The sequence below is a fragment of the Colletotrichum acutatum genome (genome assembly GCF_030867785.1).
Source record: "Colletotrichum acutatum strain CBS 112980 chromosome Unknown BDZ83scaffold_41, whole genome shotgun sequence".
NCBI lineage: Eukaryota > Fungi > Ascomycota > Sordariomycetes > Glomerellales > Glomerellaceae > Colletotrichum > Colletotrichum acutatum.
In genome coordinates this window covers 600-28549 of record NW_026849035.1, presented here as the reverse complement: position 1 = coordinate 28549, position 27950 = coordinate 600, and the positions used below count along the sequence as shown (strand labels likewise).

Here is a 27950-nt window from a genome sequence, read left to right as displayed (position 1 = left end):
ACCATCCATACAGTCAACATTCAAGCCCATGTTCGCTGCGTCAGACACCTCCTAGGGGCCCCAACTTTCAGTCAGCCCAACCCAAACCATCGGGGCGTGAGGCAGTGCCCAGGGCAGGGCGGTGTTGGCGTTGGCACCAGTCTTGTCAGTGGTCACCCGCTCTGCACAGGCACACAGGCTACGGAGACATCATACAGATTGGCGCTATCATCGTCACTGGCGATCCCATCGCGCGCCGGCAGCTTGTCCTTGAGGCTTGACGTGTGGCTTGCGGCTTGCTGCAACGGTGTCATTCGGCCCTAAAACTTCTGGCCCACGCAACGTCGAAACCCCATCATCTTTGCTCCATCAACTTCCCCGTTTCCTGTCTTGATTCGGGTCCACGAGTGACATCAGACGAAACCGTCTCTCACGCCTAACGAGTCGACGATAGAATCAATCTGTCCTTGACAAGAAGTTGCTGCTGCTGCTGCTGCTGCCCCCTCTTTTGATTTCATGCCCTAGGGCAGTGATTTCGCTTCCGTCACCTGCCGTGTCACGAATTTAAGCATTAGCAGGGGCCTCCTCAGGAACGCCGTCGCCATGCCATGCCGCCATCCGGCTTGGGCTTTTCGATTGACTAGAACCCACTTGGCCAAGAAGAACTCGAGCGCCGTGTCTCCAGTTTTGCCCGGTAACGGTATACTATTTCCAGCAACAAGCATCATGGCCCAGCAACAGTGCAACGAAAAGCAAGCAACATCAACGTACCAGTCTCCAGAGGCTGGTGTACTTGATAGAGCAGCTCTCACCAGCCACCGGCTGAGTCCAGCTGCTGCTCTGCCACAGCCCACAGACATGGCGGCTGGCAGGGTTCCCCGGGACAGGTGAGATAGCGTGGGTAAGTTGTGACTTGTGAGAAGATTAACCGCCAACATTGGGGCTGCCTGGCAGCTCGCGAGCCAGTCGAGGAATGGCAGGGATGCCCCGCGGTCTCCAGCACCGCCTCATCTACATCATGATGACTATGTGGCTGGGGACGGAGGGGCTGCCGCCTGCGTGGGCTTACTCCAGCGTTGCAAGCAAGTCAAAGTCAGCCCAGGTGCCATCATTCTTCGAAAGCTGCCACAGCCCTTCTCGAAGACATATCTCACATGCTGTACTTCCGAACTAGTCAAATGGTTGCGAAATCAACACCCAGAGACTACTACATGGTCATCAAGACTTCCTCGAGGGCGCAACGCTATTCAGGAACGAAAGCCCAGCTACTATGCAGGTCTAAGACAGATGCACTTCTTGTCTAAGACATTTCTGCACGCCTTCTTAAACCACCCAATCGCCTAGCCGCACCCTCTCATTCGTCCACCTTCGCGAGTAGCGCTGACAGAACTCAAGGAAAGAGACGACTGGCTATCTTGTACAGTAGCCATTGCCTGTAGGGCAGCCGGCCGTGCCTCGGGTCGGACGACTTAATTGTTAGGCCCGTTTTGTCAGCCCATTGGAAGACGCCGTCCAGCGCAACCCCCGCGCGAAATCTGAAATCATTCCGCATCAAGGATAAGGCGACGCAACGTTGAATCGGTGCTCTCAAGGTGTCACAACCTTGACTTATACGAGCTCAGGCTTGGTCCCAGTTTCTCTGTCAATTTCATCAGAGGACGAATGATTGTTTACGGAGGATCTGTACATACGTTTTGATATTCTGGTCGACGAAATACCATGCAAATGAGAAGTAGCAGAGAACCTGAAAAAGACAGGCATTCTTCCTCATCATCGGATGAAAGGCAAGGCGTTATCACACCCCGCAACCCCATCCCGCTGTCTCACGGAGGAGACCTATCCACTGTCAGCTGCAGTTATCGCTCGCAGGATTCATCACCACGCATTGCGTTCTGTATCATGAATCCTGCCAGCCCTCCACCACATGCCGAGACCAACAAAGCCTCATCACTTTGCCATTTGAAAGGAACTGGATCTGGTCGTTTTGACGGAGCGACATTCCGGCCCCCAAAAAAGTCGCGAATCCTTCCTCGGGCGTGCCAGGCCACCACGTTGTCAATCGCATCCGTGCATGACGTATGGAGTACATCTGCCGATCGAAACGATAGTGTGAGATTGAGGCGCTTTGCTTGCTGCCTGCGCTACGAATCGTATCGATCGATATCAGCTCAGAGGATACTATCCCTGATGAACATGGCTGTCTGCATCAATCCTAGACTCACGTTCATATAGCAAGCGATACCATTGCCGCCTTTGAATCTGGTGCTGGGATACAGATTGTCGCATGTTTAGGTAAAGTATTCGAACCGAGATGGTATGAGACTTGTCGATGGTGAGTGTAACGCTATGCGATGAAAGCAAATACTTTGCTCTCAGGAGCACGAGCATACGTTTCTAACTCGTCTTACACGCGAACTAGGCATATGTGAAAACTTCGTCACCTCTAACATCAATAGCTCGTGTTATCAGGAAAGGCAGACTCCGGTTTTTTTCTTGGGCTTTTTAGACGTTTCTCTCCATATTGAGCTTTATTCATTTTGCAAACCAGGCATACAGTCATCGTCGTTGGGAACCTACCACTTTGAAGTGGTCACCTCTCTTTAGCTGCCCCCGGTTGAAGAGAAAGGGGTGAAGAGGGCGAGCAAACAAGAGTGTATAGCCGTCTCCAGGATCTATGGTAACAGCTCAACCTCTCTGTTGAGATTCGGATGAAGCTGCCTCGTTGACCGGATTACCACTCAGCATTGATGATATTCTCAAGTGTACACGCAGGAAAAAAGACTATTTATTCAGCGATGCACGCGGCATCCGGAATATTTGCAAACAGGAAAATTATCCATTGAGGTTACGTACTCAATGACCAAACTATCCAAAGGCATCCAGGATTGCTCCCCCCCCTATGAAACAAAAAAAGAAGAAGGAGAGAAATCATCCAAAGTATTAGTCTCCCATCTTCCGCTTTCCCGCACATCGCAACCACTTATCCCACATCAGCCAAACTTCTTCTCAAACTTCCTAAACATCCCCGTAACACCCTTCTCCAACCTCCCAACATTCGCCTCCAACCTCCCTGACGGCTCCTGCTTGCCCGTATACCCTTTATATTTACCCGCCTCCATCTCCGTAGGCCGATACGCCTGCTGGTGAATAGAGTAGTCAAACGCTCCCGGCTGCTGCTGCTGCTGGCTACCCCCGTTGCTACTGCTATACGAGTACTGCGAGAACCCGCCGGGCGGAGGCGACATCGGGGCCCCTGCAGCCGGCGGCGCGGAGGCAGCGGTCGTCGTCGCTGAAGGGGGTGTCGGAGGGGCGTGGACGGCGGCGGCTTGCGGTTGGGGTGTTCCCTGCTGCGTCTGCGGTTGAGGTTGTTGTAGTTGAGGCGGCTGGGTAGGCGGCGGCGGCGGTGGCGCGAAGCCAGGGGATGAGGGGAACGGGCTGCCGTTGGCGTAGGGGTTGACTAGACCCGGGGACGCGAGGGCGCCGTGTACGGCTTGCGCCGGCATCGTTGCCGCCCGCTGGAGGACGGGTTGGCCCGGGGGTCCACCAAACTGTGGCAGCGGGGGAGGAGGCGGGAGGCCGATACCTCCGCCTCCATGCGCGCTCTGGAACCCGGGAGGGGGCACGAAGCCCGGGGAGAACGGGGCCTGCGCGTCGTAGGCTACGGCCGCGGCCAGGGGATCGGCGACGCCGTCTTCGGGGGGCGGGGTCTTTTCTCTGTGGCGGATGGCTTCTGGGGCTGCGGGGGCGGCGGGGTTGTATGCCATTGGTGCGAAGCTCGCTGGCTGTTGGGATTCCTGTTGTTGATGGGCTGGTGGTGCGGCGGGTACGGCTGAGGTAGGTGGCCCGGCGAAGGCTGAGCCGTTATGCTGCTGTTGCGTGGAGGCGCCTCCTCTCGGGGAGCCGTAGTTTGGGTCCGATATCGCGACGTGTTCTAGCTGTTGGACGACGGAGCTCACGGGTTGATGTTGCGTGTGCTGCTGGACATGTTGCTGATGGTGCTGCTGGGGCTCGTCGAGGATCTCGACCTGAGCGGGCGGGAGGACGAAACGGATGCCGTTGACGAACTGGACGGCGTCATCGGCCTTCCAAAAGTAGATGTCGAGCGAATGGAGCTTGTAGTGGTACTTGTTCTGGTTCTGGGGATCGTAGGTGGGCAGATGCCATTCCATCTGGTCCGTTGTCTCGCCTACGATGAGGGTTACCATGCACTGGTGGTTGTACGAGTATCGAACGTGCGTCTTGTCGAGGACTGTGAAGGCATGTTGGTTAGCGGGCGTGATAGAATTCTGGCTCCAGCTAGAGCTTCAGCTAAAGCTAGACATGGAGGCCCTAGCTTCAGCTCTGGAGAGATAGAAAGCTCTTGGAGCAAGATACATGGAATATCTACGCACATCCGTCAAAGGCATCTTGATCTTCGGTGCCGGGCTGGTTGGCAATCTCGATGCGCGCGCGGCGGTCGTTTGCGTTCTCAAAAAGGTAGACATAAGATCCCTTGTCGAAGCGGTGGTGCGGCGGATTACTCGTCGGCGGGCCGTAAAAGTAGTGAATATCTCCGAAGCTGTTTAGCGTTTGAGGCCAGTCAGCAGCCGCCATCTTCTATTTCATCTATACGCGCGCTCTCTCTATGTGTAAATGGATCGCAAATCGCAGAATCCCACGTCCGGTTTTGGATGTGGGTGTGAAGAGACAGATGGAGAGAGAAGAAGAAGAAAGCCCGAAGAAGGTCAACACAAGTGCGAGCTGTTACGCTTCTTTACCACCTTTTCGGAAAGACAGAAACCAACAAGATTAAAACTCACAGTGTAGCAACGTTCTCCTCTCCCGGCCGGGTCGCCATTCTCTAATTGTGGGATTGCTGCGAGCAACCCCTCCAAACCTTACCTTACCTTGCCGAGCTTCCAACAACGCTAAACAAAGGGAGCTCCAAGAATAGCTTCCTTGCCTTCTCTCTGTCCAAGGATTCGGGACCACTCCCTGGGCCGATGATCCGATTGACAAGCACCAGAGAGGCGCGCAACTTTCTCGGGGGGTGTTGGGCGTTGGCAAATTGTTACCCCGCCTCAGTCAAAGTAAAAGGTAATGTAGCCAAGGGCGGCAGCGGGTACGAATAGAGAACCAACAGAGCTCTCTGTTACGGGCGAAATTAGAGAAAGATGAGAGTGTGTGTGGCACCTGGTTTATTTCAGGAACAAGATGAGTGAGAGGTAAAAAAAGGGGAAAAGAGTTTCGTTTGAGGAAGAGGAGGTGGGAAAAGATGGACTGTTTTGCGCCGAGGGTGTTGAGGTTTTGTGTAGCTTGCTTACTACCAGAACAGACCAGTCTCGACGATCCAAAGCTCTCTCTCTCTCTTCCTCTCGTGTGATCAATCACCCAATACCCCTCTAGCCCTCTTCTCTCTCTTTATCTTGGTACCACTCGGTAGCCAGACCGCCTCGAAAACACCCCTCTCCAATGGCATGAGCAAAAAAACAATTCGCAGTGACAAAAAGGAAGAACCACGCACGCTACCTTACCTTGAGGGTCTTCCGACTTCGCAGAACGCCCATCAACCCCCGCCGTTCTCCTCCAAGTCCCAGAAGCTCCCGAGCTAAGGAAGAGACCATGCGCGTGCCAGGCCCTGCTTGCGTTGCGTCTGCTGTGAAATGCATGGGTGGTGAGCTGCAGCTGGTCGCATCGACTGGTCAACTCGGCGCTTACAGGACGTCGGGGACAACCAATCAGAAGCTCCGGCCGGGGTTATGCACAACGGTGCAGTTGACGGGAAAGTGCCGTCGTCGGGGAGTGGAGTCCGACTTGCGCCGTGTCGCATGGACCTTTTTTTTCTCAAGGTGAAGAAGATAAGATAAGGTAAGTTGAGGTGAGTGAGGTACCTACCTTATGGTGGCTCGGTGAGTGGTGACCTGAGGTAGGTACCGATGTACTTCTGCCTTAGTCATCATTCGACAACGGCTGCGCTGGGCGTGTCCAAAATTTTGGCGATAGCTTCCCTGTGGCTTTGAATGCGTGAGTGACGGATTATTCTTTGGAGCCAGCCAACGCGCAACGCACACTCCTTTCGAATCTCACGAGCTGTACGACGTCGAACCGATCGTCAATTGACATCAACACAGTAAGCTCCCGCCCGTCAATTGAGCTTCAACGCAAATCGCCAACAGACCGTCCCTCACAGCATCGCGACGACTTCGACGACTCTCCCCTTACGACTCCGAAACCCTCCCGAATACCACATCCTCACACCCACGTACCCGGCGAGCCCAAGGCTCCCCAAACCAAACTCCAAAATGGGCGGCCTAACAAACGTAATCAACATGTGCTCCCATCTCCAAAACGCCTCCCGCGCACGCCTGGGTATGACATCCGTCACAAACACAAAGCAAAACCTCAACCTCGCCCTCGCTCTCCACCGCTCCGGCTTCGTCTCCTCCCTCTACCGCGGCGGGCCCACCCCGCCCGCCCCCGAAGACCTCGCCCGCGACCCGGAACCCGTCACCTCGGCCAACGTCGCCACGCGCCGCCTCTGGCTCGGCCTCAAATACTGGAACAACGAGCCCGTCCTCCGCGGCCTGACCATGGTCACCAAGCCCACGCGGCCCATCAACGTCCACATTGAGGACCTCGAGCTCGTCGTTCGCGGGTTCCCGACCAAGAACGGCCTCGTCAAGGGGTTGGCGCTGGGCGAGTGCCTGTTTATTTCTACGGATAGGGGTATCTTGGAGGCGAGGGAGGCGCTGGCGAGGAAAGTTGGCGGTATGGTGCTGTGCCGGGCGAGATAAGAAGGGGAACATGGACCTTGTTGTAGGAGGGGGAAGAAAGATGGCCTTGGAGAAGGGGGATTTTTGATAGCCACTCCCTACGAGGAGAGAGCATCTGGGCCTCGGGAAAAAAGGAGTCTTGGAGAAAAGAAGACACCACTGGGCAGGCGTCAAAGTCAGCCCGCTGCTACTCTGTAGGAGCAATGTCCTCCATATACTGTACAAAAGTTGTATTCTAGAGAAGACACGAACCCACCACATTTGGAAGTTCTCTGTCCCGTGTCCAGCTTGCCGCGATACCTGCTCTTGAGGAGCACAAAGCTCGAGCCTGCTTGTTAACAAGCTACCGCTCACCCGCGTAGAGAGCATAAAATATTACTCACATTTCATATCGAACCGTTCAAATGTCCAAAGAGTCAAAAAGAATTCTGTGCGAGTGGTATTCATTCTCTATAACTGATTTCGGGCTCCAGACACCAACTTCTCCATGCTCCGGAACTTTGAAATCTCTCACGAAGTAATTTACGCCTTTTTGTCGGTCAGGTATCATGGTACACCCCAATGGTTTCTAAAACTATACAATCACCTCCGCCACTCTTTGACACAATTCTTTTTTTCATGCAGTCTCAGTCTTGACTTCTGTGGTCGCCTCAACAGGGACCGGAGCTGACTCCGTCTTGTCTTCCTCCGCCTCCTTCTCGTCGGCCAGCAGCTCCTCGAACTCATCCGGGCTCTTAAGCTCTTGGTCCTCGGCATCTTCCTCCTTGAGGTCGAGCGTGGCAGTCTGCTGGATGATGTCGTCGAGCTCGGGCTCCTCAACACGCTCTTCGGTGACGGCCTCCAGCTCAGGCGCCGCGGTCTCCGTCTCCTCAACAGGAGCCTCGGTCTCAACCTCCTTAGCCGGGCTAGCTTCAGCCGCGGTCTCCTCGACAATAGGCTCTGGTGTGGCCGGTGCCTTTGCCTTTGGGGTTCTCGGTGCTTCAGCAATAACCTCAGCCTCTGCGGTCTCAACGACCTTCTTGGCTGGGGCATCCTTCTTGCTAGCGAAAGGGCTGCCTGTGCGGCTTCCCGCCCGCACCGCTGCCGGCCGAGAGAGCGCTCTCTTGGGGCTCCTTGAGGCAGAGGCCTTCTTGGCGCTGCTTGGCTTTGCGCTCCTGCTTCTAGGAGGGGTAACGGGAGCCTTCTCTGACACCTTCGAGGTCGAGCTCGCCGTGGGTCGCATCATACGAGCCAGGAAACCTTCGTCAACCTCCTTGTCCTTCTTGGTAATGGGGTGGTCCTGGAGGGGCTTCTTTGGCGGCGGGCCAATGCTGGGCCGGGGCCGGTTGATGACCGAGTTCTGGCGCTTTAGAGTCTTGGGCGGCGCCGCAGCACCGGGCGCGCTCGCTCTGCTAGCCGGGCGGCCCTGGTTGCCAGAGGCGCGCGAGAGGGTTTCGCGAGGAGCCTCCTTGACTCTCTGGACGGAGGCGGCAGTCGGAGCCATCAGGGAAGCAGGCAGCTTCACGGGCTTGGTGGGCGACTTGACCTTGGGCTTGACGAAGCCAATGCCGCTGGAGGGAGAAACCTGCACGGGTGCTGGCTTGCCGGCGCCTGCCGTTTTAGCACCGGACTTGGGGGTCGAAGTCGCCGTCTTCTCGGCAGGCTTCTTTGCGGCGTCGTGCTGAGCCTTGGGAGCGCTCGGCTTAGAGCCTGCCGTTGCTGTGGTAGGGGTCTTGGCAGTGACTGGGGATCTCAACGGTGTCTTTGCTCTCGTAATGGTAGCGGGAGGTGCCAGTTTCGCAGGGGGTTTGGCGGCGGTCTTTGTGGAGGTTTTGGGAGCTGCGGCCCCGGTATTCTTCGTGGCTGCGGTGCCATTGGAAACGCTGTGGTCGGGCGACGCTTGCGTAGGGTCGCCTGGGAGCAGCTCTGGTGTAGGCGTTTCGATGTCTACGTGTTTGTCGGGGTTGTGGCTCGGGTGATTGTTCAGAGCCCCCAAGTTACGAGGGGAGGCTCCGTTTGTCGGCTTGTCCGCTTCGGGGCGGCGAGGAGACTCGGGAATGGGGCTGCCGACGATATTTGTCTTGTAGCCTCCGGAGGTGTCCTCGGTGGCCATTGTCTTATCAGAGAGGCCAGACACAGAAGCCTCTCCCTCGGTATGGCTGCTGAGCCTTCGCTGGGACACACTCGACTCGTTGCTAGGATCTCGGCGGAGTCCTACTCTTCCGTCCTTTTCGACAGCAACGAAGCTCGTTCGAATTTTGGAGAGTGGGCGCGTGGATGATGGAGGGGGAGTTTCGGTGCCGTCTGTAGAGTTATCAGGTTAGTTGAAATGCGTACACGGTGGATAGACGGTGTTTGGAGAGCCAGGCTGGGTAGTTCTCTGCCTTGAGAAGAGGTTGACAAGGCAAACTTGCCGAGAGAAGCTGCGTCTATTGCCATGGAGCTAAGAACGACGGGGGAACTTACTGGAAGAGAGGCCAGGGGACCTTCCCCGATCCGGGGGGCTCGAGTCGGCTTTTTGCTCGAACATGGCCCGGAGGTTCTTAACGGCTGACATGGCGGCGGTGTTGGGTCGCTACCGAGCGACTTCTTTCAACTAAAGTGTTGGAGGCACCTATGTGGACAACGTGGAAGTTGCGACGGGTGGATCGTTTCGAGACAGAAGTTTAGAGGCAAGAATCGCGTGCGCCAGGCGTGGTGGGTTACAATGGTGGACTCGGACGTGGGATGTTGCTGGAGAGAAGGCGCATGCCCGGCCTGTCCTCGTGTTTGCGGAGGAGTCGGTATACAAATCGAGGTCGAAGGGAAAGAAAGCTGCACTTGAAGTCGCGACACAGCTCTCGAGGGTCGTCGAGGTGGGACGGCGCAGGGGGTGGACGGGGCTCGTCGCGGCGATGTCAGTGCAGTGAGGCAGACACTGCCCAACGACTGGTGGATTTTGGGTGTTGGGCAAGATAGGGTGGAGGAATAGCGAGTTGCTATGACAGCTGGAGATGCATGATCAACAGTAGGCTGGGGGTGTTTTGGTAGTTGAAGCAGTCAAACAGCGGACGGCAGGCGATTGATTGTTGCGGTGGGTGGTGTTGTAGGCAGTTCGTATTGGGTGATGTGTTGTTTGGATGTCTCAGCCAAAGTCTCGTTCGTCTCCAGGCCTCGGTAGGTTGTAACTTGAGGTGTGAGGTGTAAGGTGGTCCGTCCCGTCGCGCGTTTGCGTGTCCGCGCCGTCCAGATCAGAGAGATAGTGCTGGTGATGTATGGGGGAGAAAAGACGAGAGTCGAAAGGTGGGTGGTTCGAGAAGGGGAAGACTCAGGGAAGTGAGGTTGCTGGTCTTCAGGGCTGGCATTTAAATTACGGACACCCCATAATCATAATCAGAGGCGGAAAAGGGACGGCCGACGTGGATATTTGGGCAATGGGCGTGTGACTGGATCGATCCAAACGAGCCAAAAGAGCCCACCACCACTATTAATCGCTCTCTACGGAGTACGGAGTAAACCTGTCTGTCTATCCTGAACTATCCAGGACCAGTTATCCATCCATCCATACCTAGTTCCATACTTGGTACAGCTACAGAATACAGACAGACACTTTACCATACTACGTAGGGGGTGAGGGACTTGGACTGGAATTCAGGGGTTCCCATAAACGCACATGCTCGCTCTGCTCCCACGCTACCAAACCGTCCCGACGCGCTTGTCAGCCTACCAGATACAAAGTTGCACTCCTGACACCTTCACAAGGCGGTGGGATGTTATGTAAGGCATATGTATCTACATGCTTAGGTACGAGCTAAGGTGCGGATGCTGTACAAGGTACTTGAAGCTTGAGTGGAGCAGAGATGTCCATTTTTAAGATACCTCAAGTACCTTATCCATAAGGTAATGTGTAAGGATAGGTACTTATGCATCTACACAGCACCGGTGCGGACATGTGCCTCCTCTATGCAGGACGTCTGCAGCAATGCAGCAACCCACCCCGTATCACTGGCCCTGGACCGTCCTCTTTCGCTTCTCGAATTCGACTGCAGGGACCCCGAGTGGGAAATCCATTGGCTCAGCCGGGGTCAATTTATCAGAGAACATGGTTCTTGAAGGAAGCTCATTTCCTCCAGGCCACTGCTCTGGTATCGAAATGCAGCTTCTCCAGACACGTCAGTAATACACGACGGACCTGGGTGAATGGCAGCGACTCTTGGGTTTCATCATTTAGAGTGGTGGATGGTTACTGGCGATGGGCCCTGGGATCTCATTGCTGGGCCCCTTTTCCTAGCTTGGGTTCTCGTGATCGTCCATCCTTTGGGCCTCAAGACTGAAGAGTCTAAGAGGCAGGAAACGGAAGAGGCCAACTGGCCCCCAATGACGCCCCTCTCACCTGAAATTGGCGTTCTAAGCTGGTCGGGAGACTGTGTCAACGATGGCCGTGCTAAAAAGCCTCAGTGAGCGTATCTGCTAAACGGTTCCTTCGGAATCGGGGCACGGGCAAATTGGACGAGACGAACAGGCCGGCGCCAGTGTCAGTCTGGCGGACATCGGAATCAGCTAGCCGGAGAGCAATGACTCTGTTCCGATTCGTACCTGACTAGACGGACTGGCGTGACGGGTGGTGGCCGTTGATTTCCAATGATCAAACGTACTCTCTGTGTATTTCTCTTTTCCTTTGTCTGTGTCTCTGAACAGCTCCATTGTATACCTAGAGTTTCCTTCTCGCGTTCTTTCCCCTCCAAAACAGAAAGCTACGTATTGAGATACTTATGCACTGTCTCCTGTTTCAGATAGCCTCTTCAATCTCCTATCCGTTTTGTGCATTAGTGCGTTATCTGTAGAGCCCATCGTGTATCTTGTAACTGCATGTGGTTTGGCTTACCGCCTTTTGTCGTCTAACGTACCTTAGCTCTGGCCCATTATACAGGAACATAATGCATTATTCGTTGGAAAGAAAGGGGGTCCTCCTCGAGCCCCTCAGACGCGCGGGGACAAAGGAAAGAAAAAAGACACGCAGGTATCCGTACAGCAGCGGAAGGAGAAAAAGTTAGCCTTGTTGACATTCAGGCCCGTTTCATTATTGCCACCATGTCTGGCTGCTCCAGCAACTGCGAGAAAGGCCCCATCTCCATTATCAATCAATAACCTCAAAACTCCCGTTATGTTCTCTACCTCGCGTGTCTGTTCAATGTCCGTAGTGAGGAGAAGTTGTGTATCTGGAACACTGGAACACTGGAACCTAGGATCCCCTCTTCAATCTACCCAGTTGTTAATCACTCCAGTCTCGATCCGCCTCCGATATGTGTCCTAGCCGTGTCCACTAGCAGTGGCAAGTGAACATCATATCCCATCTCGGGACGGAGACACGGAGGGGAAGGAGCAAGGACTGGACTCGATGACTCCAGCTTCTGGGGGTGGTCATACCGCTCCTCGGCGCGAGACGAACCTCCCGTCTTCTGGAAGCTCGCAGCGACAGGGAAGAACCGGGTTTGGGGGCCCTTTTCCCGCTCTTCGACTCGACGACTGCTCGGGGGACCGTTCTTTTCCAACACGCTAAGAAGTGCAGAATGTGGGGAGGAAATTTCTCACCAGTCTCGGCCCTTGCTCCAGGTCTGCCCATAGGCCACTCCTCACTCTCTTCCGCAAGCTCTCTCATATGTCGCCTGACCGGCTTCTCAGGTACTATCTGTCTCATGGCCGACATTCGGCGACGAACATATAGGTATTCTTTCTCTCTCAGAGGGCGATTTTCGTGTTCAATTATAGCCCGCAGTGGACGGAGGACACGGTGGGTGGATGCTGACAATATCGTGGCTGACAGCGCATCAAACCCCAAGCCTGCCGAAGCCAAGTTCGACGTAGAACTCAAAGTCCACGACCCGGTCAATTGACGCGAAAGCGAATCAAACAGAGTTCCAAGACGCGCTTCTGGTGCTACCGTGCTGTGTGCATCCCAGACTTCCCAATGTAACCATGACTTGACGCAATAGTGCGAAATCAACCGTGCTTTAGAGAGCTCCGATGCACACCCGCAAAGTACGTACCGCGGCGAAGGTAAGCCAGTCAAGGCCCTGAGGACCCTGGGGGATCTTGTCAGTGTCGGCCACCAATTGGTCGCTCGCCGGATCGGCCCTCGGTGTGCATGGCCCGTACCTCCGATATCGACCGTGCAGGTGAGGTGGGCTTTTTTTTACTCTTGCGACTCATTCTCCCAGAGCTTCTACTTCAACATTCCCTCATCCATCCGCCGAATCAGCACTTTGGACGCCAATTGACGCCCATCATGTCTGTCAGAACTCTTAGAATCGGTAAGACTGCCTTTGAACAGGTCAATTGACCTGTCTTCGTCCTGTAACCCACACTAACACACCTACCCACAGGCCTCATCCCCGGTGACGGCATCGGCAAGGAGGTCATCCCCGCCGGCCGCCGCGTCCTCGAGGCCCTCCCCTCCTACCTCGGCCTCAAGTTCGAGTTCACCGACCTCAAGGCCGGCTTCGAGACCTTCGAGCAGACGGGCGCCGCCCTCCCCGACAAGACGGTTGAGATCCTCAAGAAGGAGTGCGATGGCGCCCTGTTCGGCGCCGTCTCCTCCCCGACCACCCCCGTCAAGGGCTACTCCTCCCCATCGTCGCCCTGCGCAAGAAGCTCGACCTCTACGCCAACGTCCGCCCCGTCAAGACCGTCCTGACCGCCGCCAAGCCCATCGACATGGTCATTGTCCGCGAGAACACCGAGGACCTCTACGTCAAGGAGGAGAAGACATACGACGGCCCCAACGGCAAGGTCGCCGAGGCCATCAAGCGCATCTCCGAAAACGCCTCCCACCGCATCGCCGCCATGGCCGGCGAGATCGCCCTCCGCCGCCAAAAGATCCGCGACGCCGGCGCCGCCAGCATCCACTCTCGCCCCCTCGTCACAATCACCCACAAGTCCAATGTCCTCTCCCAGACCGACGGCCTCTTCCGCGCCACCTCCAAGGCCGCCCTCGCCGACCCCCGCTTCGCCGGCAAGGTTTCCGTCGAGGAGCAGATTGTCGACTCCATGGTCTACAAGCTTTTCCGCCAGCCTGAGGACTACGACGTCATCGTCGCACCCAACCTGTACGGCGACATCCTCTCCGACGGCGCCGCTGCCCTCGTCGGCTCTCTCGGTCTTGTGCCCAGCGCCAACGTCGGCGAGGGCTTCGCCATCGGCGAGCCCTGCCACGGCAGCGCCCCGGATATCCAGTTCCAGAACATTGCCAACCCCATTGCCACCATCCGTTCCGCTGCCCTCATGCTCGAGTTCCTCAACGAGGAGACCGCTGCCGCCAAGATCTACGCCGCCGTCGATGCCAACCTCGAGGAGGGCAAGCTTCTCAGCCCTGACTTGGGCGGTACCGCCAAGACCACTGAGGTCATTGAGGACATTCTCCGCAGACTGTAAGGTGGTGGTGTGATAGTATTGGATTTTATTTTATTTTGAGAGGCTAAAGTCGTGAGGACTGGATATGGCAGTCGACGCGACGGTAGTCGCGCCTTTGATACCTACCATATTACCCAAAAGCACATGTTTCTTGACTTGACTTGACTTGAGCCAGTGTTCCTGAATGTGCATAATGTCGATGTGAAAAGACGTGAAGGGACTGGAAGGGAAACAAACCGTTCCTTTGCTCCTCCACTTACGAAAGCCTGAACAGCGCGGACTCGCCAAGCAACGGTTTCATCTCAGTCCAAAAAGGTTGGGTCCCGAAGGACATGGAATACGCACTCACGAATAAACTACAACCACTCCACCCTTGCCTGTATAGGCCAAAATTCTCTGGATGGGAAGCACTGAGCGCCGTCTGAATGTGTCTAAGACCTAGTGGTGTAAGCATTTACGCATAATTGGGTCCTGCGAAGGTTGCGAGTTCGAATTTGGTGGTCCTACATAATGCCACAGACAGTTCATTTTTTTGTATGGTTTGATATGATCCCTCAAGAATCCCAACATGAAAGGAAGCACTACATGGACATGATTTGTTTGCAGAAAATCAAGAAAATCTTGTATTAGGGGGCGTCTATGCCTTGTACGCAGCATGTAGTTCGTCTCTCTATGGACGAAGATGGGTATCATTCCTCACCAAAACCACATCGCACCAACTATCGCTCTTCCAAAAGCCGCTGTCTCTGTATCAAATCTCCTCCGCTGTATACCATTATGTCCAATTCCCCCGTCGAGGCATAAAGCCGTATAGCCAAAGAAGATCTGATGTCGCCTCAAGACCACTCAGACTTGCGCGGATCGAATCTGCGGCAGTGTCCACACTCGCAGATGAAGCCGTACTTGTAGTAGAGCACCGAGGGATCTTGACCGTACGAGATGGTCAGCTCCTCGCCCTCTTCAATCACCCAGTCCCTGACAGTGAACACGAGAGACTCGTGACTGGCACGGAACTTGTAGTCAATCTTGGGCGAGCAGGAGTGGTTGAATCGGCCCGCAATGGCAAAGAGGCCAGGCGTGTTTCTCTTGTTACCCGAATTCGAGGGGACATACGCCGCGAAACTGCCATGTAATCAGAGTCAGCAAGTAGATGAGGAAACGGAAAGGATCAGGTAACCTACGCGTTTGTATTCCAAACCGCCTCCTCGTGGGTCTCGCCTTCCCGGCCTTTGTGGCCAAACATGTCGTTCGCGATCAGACGCTCCTTCTCCGGCAAAGATCTGACAGACGTGGTCACATCTGCGTAGATGGCATGGTAGAGGGCCTTTTCGACGAGGATTTGGTCGCCCTGGTACAGCTTCTTGCTCGCGAAAGCGCCCCAACCAGCCGTAGGAGACTTGCGAACCTCGAAGAACTCGTTCGAGAAGATTGACAGCCTCTCTTTGGTGTCGTGAGCGTCCTTGTAGGTTGTGAGAAGCGGGAGTTCAGCGGGCTGAAGAAGGACCGGAGACTCAAGCTTGCCGTAGCCGTTGCTTCAAGTTGTTAGGATAGGCAGGTGATATTTGATGGACGAAACTTACCCTTGGTAAGGTCCTTCGGAAGTGACGCTGCTGGCACTTGAGCTTTGCGACCAATCTACGTAATAACCCTCCTCAACTTCGTATTCCTCCTCCTCCTCCTCCTCATCATCATCCCCATCGTCATCGCCATCGACCACAATGTCTTGGGCGATGTAGACAGTCTTCCAAGTAATCTGGGAGTAGGGAAGACGGGGCAGAATTGAGTCGATGAATGCCCGGAACTCCAGGAATTCAGCCTTAATTTCCTGTGTGTCATAGCTGTCAGCCCTATTCTGCTATTTTCGAATTCAAGGTCGCACTTACCTCGAGCGGTCTGCTCTGACTCAGGATGTTATTGGCCAGTTTGGCTTCAGCGGCAAGGTCAAGGACAGCATGAAGGCTGTATGTGTCGGTGTGAAATTTTGCCCGGACTTGAAAGTCGATAAAGAAGTCGTCGCGGACCATGATTTGTCTGTGAGAATGAATCGCTTCAAGAGAGAAAGAATTAATGGCCTCCATCGTAGAAGTGAGGCAGGTTGATGATGCAGTTGGCAAGTTCAGACTCAATGTGATTCTGGGTGCCTAATCTCTTAAATATGCTCTCCTGTGATCGCTCTTGCTTGTTTTTCTTCTTGAAGCAATCAAGGAAAAATGGTTGGTGATGTTGTGGTTGGAGGGAGGGAAGTAAAGTTTGACACTGTAGTTCCAAGAACTTATTCTTGTTTGTGTGGTCGGTGTTGGGGCCAATTGTTCTAGATCGAACGAGTAGGACTAGAATGAGAAGCAAAAGTGTTGGCTGCACAGAAAACATTTTCGTCAGCAAACTTTCAGTTGCAAAAATGTTGCTGCTCTTGTTGTCAAGCAATCATATCATGCTGTGTCCACATACCGAAAGAAGTGTGTGCCAGGATTCATGTGAGACGAATATACCGGCTGATATTCAGAAGCAGAAGCCTCGTGCGAACATTAAAAAAAGGAGCAAAAGATAACCAACAAACTCAATGTTGTAGAAATCAAAGACAACTTTTTTGATAGTTGTCCCTGTTTTGAAGCAAATATCTCAAAAGCTGAGCAGAGGAAGTGAAGACTTGGTGAAGAGTGAGGAAGAAAAGATTCAAAGGGTATAGCTTAGGTCAGCTGAGGCCGTTAAGTAGTTTGGATGGCTTTATATTCAGCCCATCGTATTCGTTCCTTCCTTCCTTGATCTGATGGCCAAAGTTGGGAGGTACGACCGACCCGATATTATGAGATTGATTTCAACGGCAGGAGCGAGTAACTGTGAGTGGTGGTTTCCCACATTGTTGTCAAGCAAGAATAAACGTAATAATAGGTAGACATAGCATGGGAAACTCATCAATTCGCTTTGCTTATAGAGTCTTCTGTATCAACACAACTTTTATCATGGTTGTGTTTGAAAGAGGGGCAGAAGGCTCAAAGTCAAGGTAGGTTGCCATCAAGTCAGTCTGATAGGACTTTAAAGTCAGTCATCTCTCACTGAATCAATCATCTTTAGTACTAATGAGACTTGAGACCTTCTAGGATTACTTAAGGAACATATCTCCAACGAAGAAGTTTCACGAACAAGGATGGAAGGGTGTTCTTGAGGCCAGAGACTCAATAGGTCATCCAACCCGTTGAGGTGGCATCTTTGAGAACGAAGCGATCAGAAGAAAGCCATCTCACAGCGCTTCAGATTTCTGAAACCTCATCTCTACTTTATGTAAGTCTCGCTTGAAAGGGCCTTGAGGTAGGTAGATACGCACATCATCTTGTTGCCAATGTTCACATCTTCTTTATAGACGTCTTTTTCTTTGGGTTCCCACTGAATGGTCTCTAGTTGAAGACAAATGCATATGCAATAGCAACATGGACAAAGGGAAACAATAATGGCAAAAAAAAAAGCACGATAATAGGAGGATCATCTAGTTGACTCATCAGTTGAAGAACCAACTTGAATGGAATTACTTCAGTCTATGTGGTTGAACTTAACTCGGCAGCTTGAGCCGTGCCGCCGTACCGATCCAGCCACTCGACTGTCAGCCATCGGCCGGCTCAAGCCCGCCCCAACGTCTCCTGGTGTAGAGAGAGGGCGTCCGGAAACTGTGGCAGGCAAACGAGACGAAAAGCCAGGCACCGGCCGACGCTACGCTTTGCATGTGTGTTACAACGCAGGCCCGGAACCGGGAGACAAGCCGATTGCGACAACGCTGCTAAATGCAAGTGTTCATCCGTCAACCATGGCCCAGGCGCAACGTCGCAGATTTCAGCCTGCGCCCTCAACAAACCGGGCGTCGCTCCCCCGTTTCAAACAAACCGCAGGCAGAGAGCGCTCGGTCCAGGAGGTATTTGGCCTGAGCATAAAGCCAAGCCTCGTGGGAAATCGAGAAACATTCTGACAGATACCGCAGATCAAACTTGGTTCTTCGGAAGAACATCAGCAAAGTGGTAAAGTTGCGCAAGATGAAGCAATCGTCCGCACGGTAGTGTGTGCCTATGACTACTTTGGCTACGTTTGTCAAACGTATTCGCCTATCTGAAAAGACACTTGTCCATGTTGACTGACACTTCCAAAGAGAGATTGTGGATCTGACGCTGCGACAATAGGCAAGGTTTCGACTTCTGAGGTCTAAAGCAATGAGTCACTTGTGTTCCGATATCCACAACGTCTAGATGCGTGTTCTTCGGGGAACCAGCCGGGAGAGAAACTTGACATGTGCGTAAAGTACGACCCAATTGAGACCGCCACGAGTTTTTTCGGGGCATTTGTTTCGCGCTTTGACAGAAATAGTCCGGAGCTTATGCAAGGTCCTCCCGCCGGGAGTAGAAAGGAAAAGGTTTCTTGAAGTATGCAGGGACGAAGAGTAAGAAAGAAAAAAAAAGGGCGCAAGAGAGACGCTTGGTGTCGCGCAGAGACGGAGGAATTGCCTCATGCCGGCGCATGGCGAAGTCGAGCGAGGCATCGACAGACGGATACATGTCTTGAGTCGAGCATCATGCCTGATGACGTACCTCAAGGGTCGAAGGTTCGTGACGGGGTGAAGCATGCGTGTAAAGCAAAGCAACGTGGAGATAATCTGATGAGAAACGTTGCGTGTCCTGTCGAAGCTTAGCCTTGCTTTGTTGTGATAAGGATAGGGCTGATGATTATCCAGGAAGAGTTGGCTATGCCTAGGAGCATCCATGAAGATTCCCGTCAGGTTCACGGGAGGGAACATGAGGTGCAAGCGGGAGAGATGGAATTAGCCACACTAAGAAGCTGAGAGGGACGGGAGTTAAGATAGTCTTGCAGTGGTTGGCAAGTATGCGCACCGCCTCGTTGGGGTCGATCATCGCACCGAAGGAGTGGAACATTCCACGTGAGGTCCGGAGCCGGTAGACCGGCGGGTGGTTCCTCGACTCGGACCCCTCCATGCTGCCCACTTTTCAAACTCTTGGTCAGGAGTCGCATCTTATTCCTTCGCACAGCATTTCCCAAACTCGATGAGACGCCCCGTCGTCCGTTTAGCCCTTGAGTCTGAAGAGAGGGAGAAAAAGTTCTTTCTCTCGGCACTGACACATCTGGTCAGCCCACAGACGAGCGAATTTTCTTGCACCCGGGGCAGGGTTTAGAGTCTTGGAGAGCAGAAACGACAAGAAACTGTGCTGGTCTCCATTCCGTGGGCTCTGGAGTCTATCCGAGCTTCAGAGTTGCAAAGAAAGCTTCTCCTCCGTCCGGCCCCGCGTGCCGGGAGACCCGTTGGCATGGTCAGCCATGCCCGAAGCTCACGCCTCGTTCTGTGACTGGGCGAAGACATAGCCAGGTAGCAAAGCTCAATGTTTCTGCTGTCCTCTAGGAAGGGTTCCGGGTCCGATGTTCAGGCTCAACCCATCGTTTATCGTTGCAACTTGTTGAACTCACTGCCCAATTTTCCATGTGTTACCCTGGTCAACTCGTAAATGGTTCCTCTTGCCCGTCTTGTGCCCGGAAGGGGTGTATCGTAACCCATCAGTTTCTCTTCCTCTTCCACCCCCTTGGGTAGTCTTGATCCGCCAGGCTTTCACGTCCGATCATCGAACGCAGCTAGAAGGACCGGGCCTCGCCAGGAACCCATGCCGCGGTGACCCTACTTCAGACGGAGAACTACGCCCTCGGCCGAGTCTCAACAAGAGTGAGGCACATATGCACCGCTAGCACATGTCAAGTAGCTTGTCCCAATGCAATGCGCGAGCCTCTTTTCTTTTATTTACACTCTACTCTTGTTGCGTTCCCTTCTGCAGCCAAAAATCGTCCTTGCTTCGGCATTTCGTCATACGGTCCGATGGGATGCCATGCCATGCCATGCCATGCCGCAGAACTTTCCTTCAGGGTGCAGCCCGCCGGGGAGATATACAAGCCATGGACGTCCCCGTCTCTTTCGAAAGGACGAGCTTTCGTTATCTACCATCCCATGACTGAATCAGTCCACTGTTATCAGAAGCATTACTCGCCTTCATATGCAGTCTACACATAAGAATGAGCCTTTCTTCTCACTTGTCTGCAGCTGCTTCATCACATCTTTCTAGCTTCAACCATCAGACACAATAATCGCTCATCACCAGCCAATTTTCCACCTTTTACTCCTCGAAATCATCATCTATACATCAAGCAAGACCTCTTTCAGGTAAATGCATAATACCTCTTGCAATAGCAGAGCAGAGCAAAGTACTCACACTAGCCAACAGATCTCATCACAATGGACTACAGAAGCTCAAATAGATCAAGCCGCTCAGGGTCTAGCCAGCAGTCAAGGCACCGAGACACCAGCGGGAGACTCAACGAGGGTTCACACTACGTCAAGACCTCGAGTAGTGATCGGTCACGCGAAGTTCCCCAGGGCCGCAGCGGCTACAACCGGACCCGCGAACATGGCTACGGCCTTTCACCGAAAGGCAGATCCGGATACAACTCAGCCCGGAAGGGCTAAACACTGCCATTTTCTCCCACAACTACACAAAACCAGCAATAAGAAATGAATATAGACTATATGAGAAAGAGATCACGGAATAGATACTAGAGAGGAGGACACATTTAAAAACCAGAAGGGACAACCCTTACGCAGAATCAAAACGCTGATTTCAACAATGCAGGCAGGGGAAATCAGTGTCCATAGAATTTTCGATTGAATCAAAACTATTCCAAGCGTCAAGCGCCACTTCTCATTCTAATGACACACTAGTTACTACCTCTCATATCCCACCGGAGTCCTGTTTTCCTCCAGTTTGAAAGCGCTTTCTCTAGCCAAAGTCGATGAAGAGACATTGACTACCTACTAATGCTGCAACCAACCCTACATGCTCAACAAGAATGGAAACAAAAGACCGGCCGGCGAGGTGCATGGGTCGCGCTTCCCATGAAGCCAAGTAACGACAAAGAAGCCGTCCCGTCAGGCTTAGCCCAGAACACCAACGAAGAAGAAACCACCTTACCAAGTAACCTCAAATAGCCACGCCAACACCCAATGCCAAGCTAGACAGACAAGTATCTCAAATCTCAGAAATATTTCTACAGGCACATCTGCGCCGAAGCATCACACCGGAGGTCTGAAAGCACTCTTGACGAGACAGTGCTCACACTCAATGTACGACTCACTCGACGGTACCCAGTGTAGACGCCGGCAGTCACAGACCGACCACCTCTCTTCCGTCAACGACGTAATGAGCTTCCTTTTCTCATATAGACCGTCCCTAACGCCGCACTCGATGCAGAAGCGACGTAAGAGACCTTCCCCATTCCGCAGCGTCGGGAGCCTCGACTGCTCCTTGTCACCATCGACTTTGCCGGCATACCGCCCAACGATAGAGCCCTCAGACGACACAACAAAGTAGTCAGGCAGCTTCTCGAAGGCGGCTTCGGGCTTGATTGTGTGGCAGCGGTAGCACCCGTACCCCTTGGTCGAAGCTGCCGTACTACCACCAGCCTCCTGTGACTTTTCCCTTGTTGTAGAGCTCTTCCTGCCGTCTCCTTTACTCTTACTTTCTTCCTTCTCCGGCCACCCGCAGATCTTGGGGAACTTTCCTTCAGCGTGAATGATGAAGGCCGTCTTGCAGGAGTCGGATGCGTACCACGGCTGGTAGCCCTGGGTGCGCCAGTATGGCCCTCCGTGTAAGGAGTCCCAGTCGACTTGGTCGAGAATCCGGTTTCGGAGGGCAGGGCACATGTCCTGGAAGAGGTGGGAAAAGTCATTGTGCGGCCTGGGGAGAGTTGATCTCGAAAGGGCGGAGAAGGCGACGATTGGCGTAGGCGGGCTTGATTCGGTTACAGATGCCTGGGCCGGACTGGATGTCTGGCTTCGTTTTGGGGGTGTAGACGTTCTTCGATGACTTGGGAGGTTACCGAGGAGCCTCGGGCGTCCTGGAATAGGTGTAATAGATGGGTCTGAGGCTATGCGACGTCTTGGGGTAGCTGTCGAGCGGCGTCTTCTAGCTTGGTGTTCGGCGGCTGAGAGTGCCATGTTGAAGGTTAATAGATTTCCGGACGATGTTGTCTCTCTTGGTTGATTCGATTGCTCCTTTCAAGTAGACGTTCTTGTAAGTATTAGGTTCAAGATAGCTTTCATAGACTGAACCAGGCAAACCCACGAGTAGGAGTTAACGAGAATGTCGGGACTGCGAAAAAGTTCAACAAAATTTCGTGTCAGATGGGCTGAACATTCATAGGGCAAATCGGAAGGATTTCGAAGTGTCGTTCCGCTCGTCCAGTTCTTATACACTGACCAGGAGATCCAGGTGCTTGGATATTGAATTTGCATGAAGGACGAGGTGCCAGGCCATCTGAACAAGCGTCACGACGAAGCAAGGAGGAAAGAGGATGAGGAGGAGCCAAGCAAGGGCTAACAAGCGTACCCTGCACCTCCAACAAGAGGAGGAGACGAACAAGCACGCGCAGCAGCGGCTACACACCTGACAAGGGGAAGGGGGTGTAAGTCTTGCAACTTGCAGATAATGCATCTCAAAGTGAGAAGTGGGCGATTCACTTACCTCTTTGGTTCGTCAAGACTTACCGTAGTAACCTATTGCCAATGGCAAGACTCGACAGTCTTGAACCTCATCCCATTCATGCTCTTCCTTCTCATGTCTTTCTGCTTCTTCCTATGTCCCAACCATCTGTCGTCAGATAACCTTCAACCATCTCATCATCGTCTGTCATCGCTCTTGACATCACTGCCAGCCCGTTCCCGTCGGGACGAGACTCTGCACACAAATACGGCCGCCGGAAAAGCACGATGACATCCGCGGCTCCTCAGAGCCTCGATTCTTGTTGGTCGACTAGACGAGGAGACATTGCCTAAAGGCCTATCGCAGGCTCTGATACCCTCACCGGCCGAGCCAGGGTCTCCCTGCAGTTGCAGATCGAAAGAGGCACCTAGACTAGCTAGACGCCATATCCAGAATGAGAGGTTTTGACGGTACCATGGCCTAACTCATACGCAGGGGACGGGTGGATGAGGAGGAGAAGGGCAGCCAGACCTGGGTGAATACTTATTTGCCCTGCAGTGGCGTCATGCCAGAGAGGGAAGAAGTGGAGAGAGAGGGTGGCTTTTACTTGTCAACTGGCAGGAAGGAAAAAGCAAATATGGACGGAAGTTCGAGTTTCTCGTAGACCGTGAGAGACTGTGGTAAGGGCTTGCACCAACAGGCGTGTTGCACTTTGCAAGGGGGGGTGTTCGACCAGGTTCTGGGGCTCCTAGCAGCCCGGGTTTTGGGATCGCATCTCTGTTGGCGGTTCCCAACTTCCTGGAAGTCTGACTTGAACACGGCATGGCGAGACGATGGGGGGTGGTGGGCATGTCCAGTCCTGGACAAGTTGCACAATAGGGCTGGTCATGTCATACCATCAACTTTCCGCTCACCGGTAACGTATGCCCAGTTCGAAGCGGACACTCTCCGTCGGATCGGTCTAGACAACGTATGTTATTCAAGACTCATGTTGGGTATTCACATTCCCAGAACCATTTGTGTTCTAGTTGAATTCGCAGCTATTTTTATTCAAAGGGGATCAAGGGCACGATCTTTCCGAGACAATATCGTGCAGCATGCCTACAGAGGTTTCGGAAGCGGATCTGGAACACTGCCTGCCCTCCTCTGCATCAAAGACATGTCTTCCCAAATAGGTAAACAATGTCGTTGATGGTGACAGGGGGAGGCGAGTGATGCCTGACGGGTCTCACGAGTCACACATCGACAAGCCAGCCCAACGCCACGAATCGTGAGGGCAGAATCGCGGATGGTGATATGCAACCTGCACAACCGTTTGTAAGTCGCGCATCATATCCTTCAACCACGTCCCCCCGTCACAGCACGTACTGGTAGTACAAAACAGACAGGCAGAGGCAGAGGACCAGAGGACGAGAGCTCCCTCGCTCCACTACGGTCGACAATTATGACCAGCCGCTCGAATCGCTGACGGTGCGCCCAGAGCAAACTGCATACGAGAGCGGAAGAAGGGAGATTACACGACGTAGCATCTGGTGTGATAAGTGTGACGACCCAGCGTGTCGGTGCCGGCGTGCTGGAATTTATTCAAATTCCTGAACGTGCCGCCTCCAACAACCTGGTGAAAAGTAGAACTGAGGTGAGTTGGGACGGGGGATCGGAACCCGCCCTTCCCTCCCCCTGCCCATTCGGCCGCGGGTCGAGGTCCTTCTGTCTGGACTCTCTCTCGGAGTCTCTCCTCACAGCCCTGCTCCTCTTGTTAGCGCTGGTCGCAAAGCCGCAAACAAACAAGCGGGAACGACGTTGGCGATGCTGGTCTTTTTGCCAATGCCCTGAGTAGGCATCGATCCAACACCCTACCCCGGTCTCTTCTCGTTGGCAGGACAGGGGTTTGGTTGGAACCGTTGCAACCGTGCAACCAACATCGAAAACAAGGGTTGGTCAAGGCGCTTCGCCTTTGAATACATGTTACCACATCCTCCGGGGGCCCTCGAGGCGTGCATCCGGAGCTGGAGATTTTGTATTCCTGGATCTTGGGCAACAAACGAGGTCTTGACTCTTGGAGTCTTGATCTACCCACCTTCAAACCCATCCTCGACACCCATGAGATGGAGCCAAAGGAGTATTACGGAGTAACACGGACTTGGAGGCTCTCCTCCTCGGTTCTATAGCCCGCCTCCCCGATGACAATACGCTGCTACTGGGGGGAGATATCCGTAGGAGGAACGATTGAGCAGGAAGCTTGTCGACAACCTTGCCAAAAGATCACCTTCCTTTCTCTCTTTGTATTTGTGTTTCCCTCTTCCTCGGAGAGATTGAATAGTCTTGGGCAGGTTGTGCAACCCTCCCCCATCCCATCGCCCTCCCGGCGTCATGTACATCCGATAACCCGGAAGATGCCTGCAAGCTTCGATCTGGGGATGTTGGTGGCCATCTGGCTCGCTCACTCGCTCCTCCTCCTCCTCCTCCTCTTCTTACCTTCCTTGGTCCGTGATCCCCCAAACTACCTACTCTACCCTCTTCCAACCGATAGCATGATAGCATGATTTCTGCTCGAATGTATTTGTTTGCTTCCCCTTCCCAAATCCCGACCCATGCCTAGAGGCCGTACGGGCGCTGCGGTCTCGGCCGTTGACGAATCTGGCCACCTGAGCCGAATCATCGCCCGCGGACTGCGCTCCGTGATCCTTGAAGTTGATTGCTCTTTGATGCGGCATTACTTGCCTTGCCGTTGGCGTATATCTCCTCGGTTTGGGCATAGTCAAGTAGACTACGGTCTACATCGGCTGTGAGGGAATGTCCAGATATATGTGAGAGAGCATATGGGCTGTGTGCGTGTATGCAAGGTTTTTGACCAAAAATACGAATACTGCATCTTGGTTTGTCTAAATCGACTGGGGAACTTGAGTATAAAAAGAATAAAGATTTAGTGCAATCGCCCCTCTCTCTTAGTCTTCGCAGATGAGGTGTGATGATTTCGATGGCCCCCGTTCTGCGGGCCGATGAGCGGGCGCGGGCTGAGTTTCCCCTTCAGGCCGAGAACCCCGTCCCCGGCCCCTCCTCCCCCCCTCTCGTCTCTTCCGATCTCGAGTTCGTCCGCTATTCCGCACAACGTAAGCTCGCTAGGAACTTCCCGTTGCATTAATTCAGATGTGTTGAGATTGTTTTATTGACAGGGGTTGTGAGAGAGAGTAGAGGAAGGATTCAGGCGGCGTGAAGGCTGGAGAGAAAGAGAGCGCGGAAGGAGGAAGGAAAGAGCTGGCGGGGATCGGGACGACAAATTGTAGTAAACGTGTCAGTCATTGTTTGCTTCTTTTGTGGACATGTATATCCATGGTATTATTGGTATACGAGATGGTAAGCACCTTGTTACTCCTGCTGCATTTCCTTACGGCAAGCCGCAGCTCATTTTAGTCACAAGACCTCTTCCCGCGGCGCGACTCGGCGCGAGGCCGCGTGTGTGAAACCGCGGCCGGGTCTGATCTAGATCATGGACGGCGGAGGCTTTGATGTCGATCCGTCTCGATGTTACATTTCGAGTTAATATTGCCAGTCGATGTCAGAACGAGAGACGATCGACGGCGCCAATCTCTTTACCTACCAACTTATGCCATTCGTTGGGGGACAAATGCCAGACTAGGCATTGTCGAGATGTCACATGAGCATGGCCGATCTATCATCTCCCGCCGGAACGATACATTGCCGAGAGAGAGAGGGAGCCAGATATCAGCCACCTCGCCCGGCAAAAGCCCAGGTTCTGCCGGTACCACGATCCAGCTCACCGGTCGAGTTCCGGTAGAGGATGCGGACAATGGGATTACAAGACTCATTGACAACGGCCCGATACAATGACACCTCACACCTCACATTTGGCGCGTATTAGTCTCGTTGGAACTTGAACATCGTGTTGGTTGGGCCACGGTTGGGCTGTTGGACCAGGCCTCTGTGACTTTGTGACACGTCTCTCCCCCCTATCATTTGTTCATTTACCGCTCTTCAGCCCAAAACAACACGAACCGGGAGACACGGTCGGATTTGGTATTCCGCTTTAAGCGCTTAGCAGCCCGATAGCGTATGCGGCGGTGGTTGTGATCAACATGAGTGCATCACGTTGCCCGCACGTATCATTCTCAAAGCAGCAGAAATCGGCTAGAAAGCGATCAGCCTAGAGGTAGTCGAGGGTGGCTGTTGAATCTGTCGAAAGGTTCATGTCTTCTCAGATCTGTACGGTGATCTCAAAAGTGTCATTCTCAGCAGAATGAAGAAGCTGCAGATGTGCTATATTTGAGTATACTCGATATTGTGTTAGACACCAGGAGGGACGAAACTAGGCGCAGGCAGGTGAAAGCAATCAGAGAGTCGGTAGAGGAGGCGTCTGGTTGACTTGTCTTCAATCTTGATCAATTCATCCGAACGAGACTACTGAAAAGTTTTCCACGAAATCCGCCCCAAATACAATGGTCCGCGACGACCATACTTCCTACGTAAGTTGAGTATACTTACTAAATGCAAAGTGATTCAATAGTGGCGGGTGTCGTCTGAGTTTCGGTGAACAGTTGCGAATTCTGGAGATATACGTCAAGGGAGTATTCCAGCCAGGAGTCTTGAATACCTAAACAACGAAGATGACTTCAACTCACAGTCCCTGAGAGAGACAATGGCCTTGGAAGGCAAAAAGCACTCTAAAACTTCCAAGGAATGGTGCAACGAGACCGTATACTACAGACAATGACCAGCCAAACAGCATCGGGGAGATTGACAACAGTGTAACGGTGCTACGTGCCACTTGGAGGTAAGTAACACACAGCCGAGCTACCCCAGGCTACCCGCGGAGCGGCGCGGCGGCAGCTAGCCCGTTCCCATCCGGATTTTTACCGCTAGCGGTGCGGGCTAGACCGGGCCTCGGAGGCGGCGCAGTCCGGCCGGGGAACGGGGCCATCATTCGACACTTCCGGCAAGGGCATGTCCTAGTCTCTTTCCAGCAATCCAATCAATCTTCTCGTTTCTTTCTTGAAGGGTGAATGGAAATAGTTGAAGAAAAACACGTTTGGGATAGTTGCCGAACGGATCAAGTGTTGGGGCGTGTGTCTGTCTTTGAGAACACGTGCCGTGACAGACCGTTGGGTCCCAGTTCCTGGTCGTTATTTGCTGGATACGACAAGAAAGAACTATACGCGCCATCGGCTTTGTCGGATTCGCGTCGTTGGGGAATGGAGAAGTTGGCGAGAGAGTTTTTGCCGACTTCGAACGCGCGTCCGTGTTGCAAAAGTCAGGGATCAATCAGGAACCGGAGAGGAGAGATGGATTTTGAGTTGAGGGAACGGCTTGTTACCAAGCAGCG

At 53.4% G+C, this 27950-nt stretch overlaps 6 protein-coding genes across 6 annotated transcripts; 2 read left to right on the top strand and 4 right to left on the bottom strand.

Annotated features, from left to right (window-relative positions):
* Nucleotides 1–2969: 2969 nt before the first annotated feature.
* BDZ83DRAFT_576589 (uncharacterized protein) lies at nucleotides 2970–4816 on the bottom strand (the record flags this gene model as incomplete). Its single annotated transcript, XM_060504931.1, has 3 exons — nucleotides 2970–4228; nucleotides 4371–4537; nucleotides 4779–4816. The coding sequence occupies 3 exons, from the start codon at nucleotides 4814–4816 to the stop codon at nucleotides 2970–2972; spliced, it is 1464 nt and encodes a 487-aa protein (XP_060365475.1).
* Nucleotides 4817–5982: 1166 nt separating this feature from the next.
* On the top strand, nucleotides 5983–7115 carry BDZ83DRAFT_619540 (ribosomal protein S8). Its single transcript, XM_060508126.1, has 2 exons — nucleotides 5983–6088; nucleotides 6149–7115. The coding sequence occupies exon 2, from the start codon at nucleotides 6261–6263 to the stop codon at nucleotides 6750–6752; it is 492 nt and encodes a 163-aa protein (XP_060365474.1). The 5' UTR covers nucleotides 5983–6088; nucleotides 6149–6260; the 3' UTR covers nucleotides 6753–7115.
* A 184-nt stretch (nucleotides 7116–7299) lies between these two features.
* Nucleotides 7300–9615, bottom strand: BDZ83DRAFT_302297 (uncharacterized protein). The gene is made up of 2 exons (XM_060502260.1): nucleotides 9177–9615; nucleotides 7300–9014 (listed from the first exon to the last, which is right to left on the bottom strand). The coding sequence occupies exons 1-2, from the start codon at nucleotides 9265–9267 to the stop codon at nucleotides 7348–7350; spliced, it is 1758 nt and encodes a 585-aa protein (XP_060365473.1). The 5' UTR covers nucleotides 9268–9615; the 3' UTR covers nucleotides 7300–7347.
* Nucleotides 9616–12910: 3295 nt separating this feature from the next.
* BDZ83DRAFT_619535 (homoisocitrate dehydrogenase) lies at nucleotides 12911–14590 on the top strand. The gene is made up of 3 exons (XM_060508125.1): nucleotides 12911–13000; nucleotides 13073–13299; nucleotides 13338–14590. The coding sequence occupies exons 1-3, from the start codon at nucleotides 12976–12978 to the stop codon at nucleotides 14118–14120; spliced, it is 1035 nt and encodes a 344-aa protein (XP_060365472.1). The 5' UTR covers nucleotides 12911–12975; the 3' UTR covers nucleotides 14121–14590.
* Nucleotides 14591–14935: 345 nt separating this feature from the next.
* BDZ83DRAFT_576578 (uncharacterized protein) lies at nucleotides 14936–16123 on the bottom strand (the record flags this gene model as incomplete). The annotated part of the gene is made up of 4 exons (XM_060504930.1): nucleotides 14936–15221; nucleotides 15281–15631; nucleotides 15680–15915; nucleotides 15983–16123. The coding sequence occupies 4 exons, from the start codon at nucleotides 16121–16123 to the stop codon at nucleotides 14936–14938; spliced, it is 1014 nt and encodes a 337-aa protein (XP_060365471.1).
* A 5039-nt stretch (nucleotides 16124–21162) lies between these two features.
* BDZ83DRAFT_302232 (uncharacterized protein) lies at nucleotides 21163–22408 on the bottom strand. Its single transcript, XM_060502259.1, has 2 exons — nucleotides 22256–22408; nucleotides 21163–22185 (listed from the first exon to the last, which is right to left on the bottom strand). The coding sequence occupies exon 2, from the start codon at nucleotides 22126–22128 to the stop codon at nucleotides 21205–21207; it is 924 nt and encodes a 307-aa protein (XP_060365470.1). The 5' UTR covers nucleotides 22129–22185; nucleotides 22256–22408; the 3' UTR covers nucleotides 21163–21204.
* Nucleotides 22409–27950: the final 5542 nt, after the last annotated feature.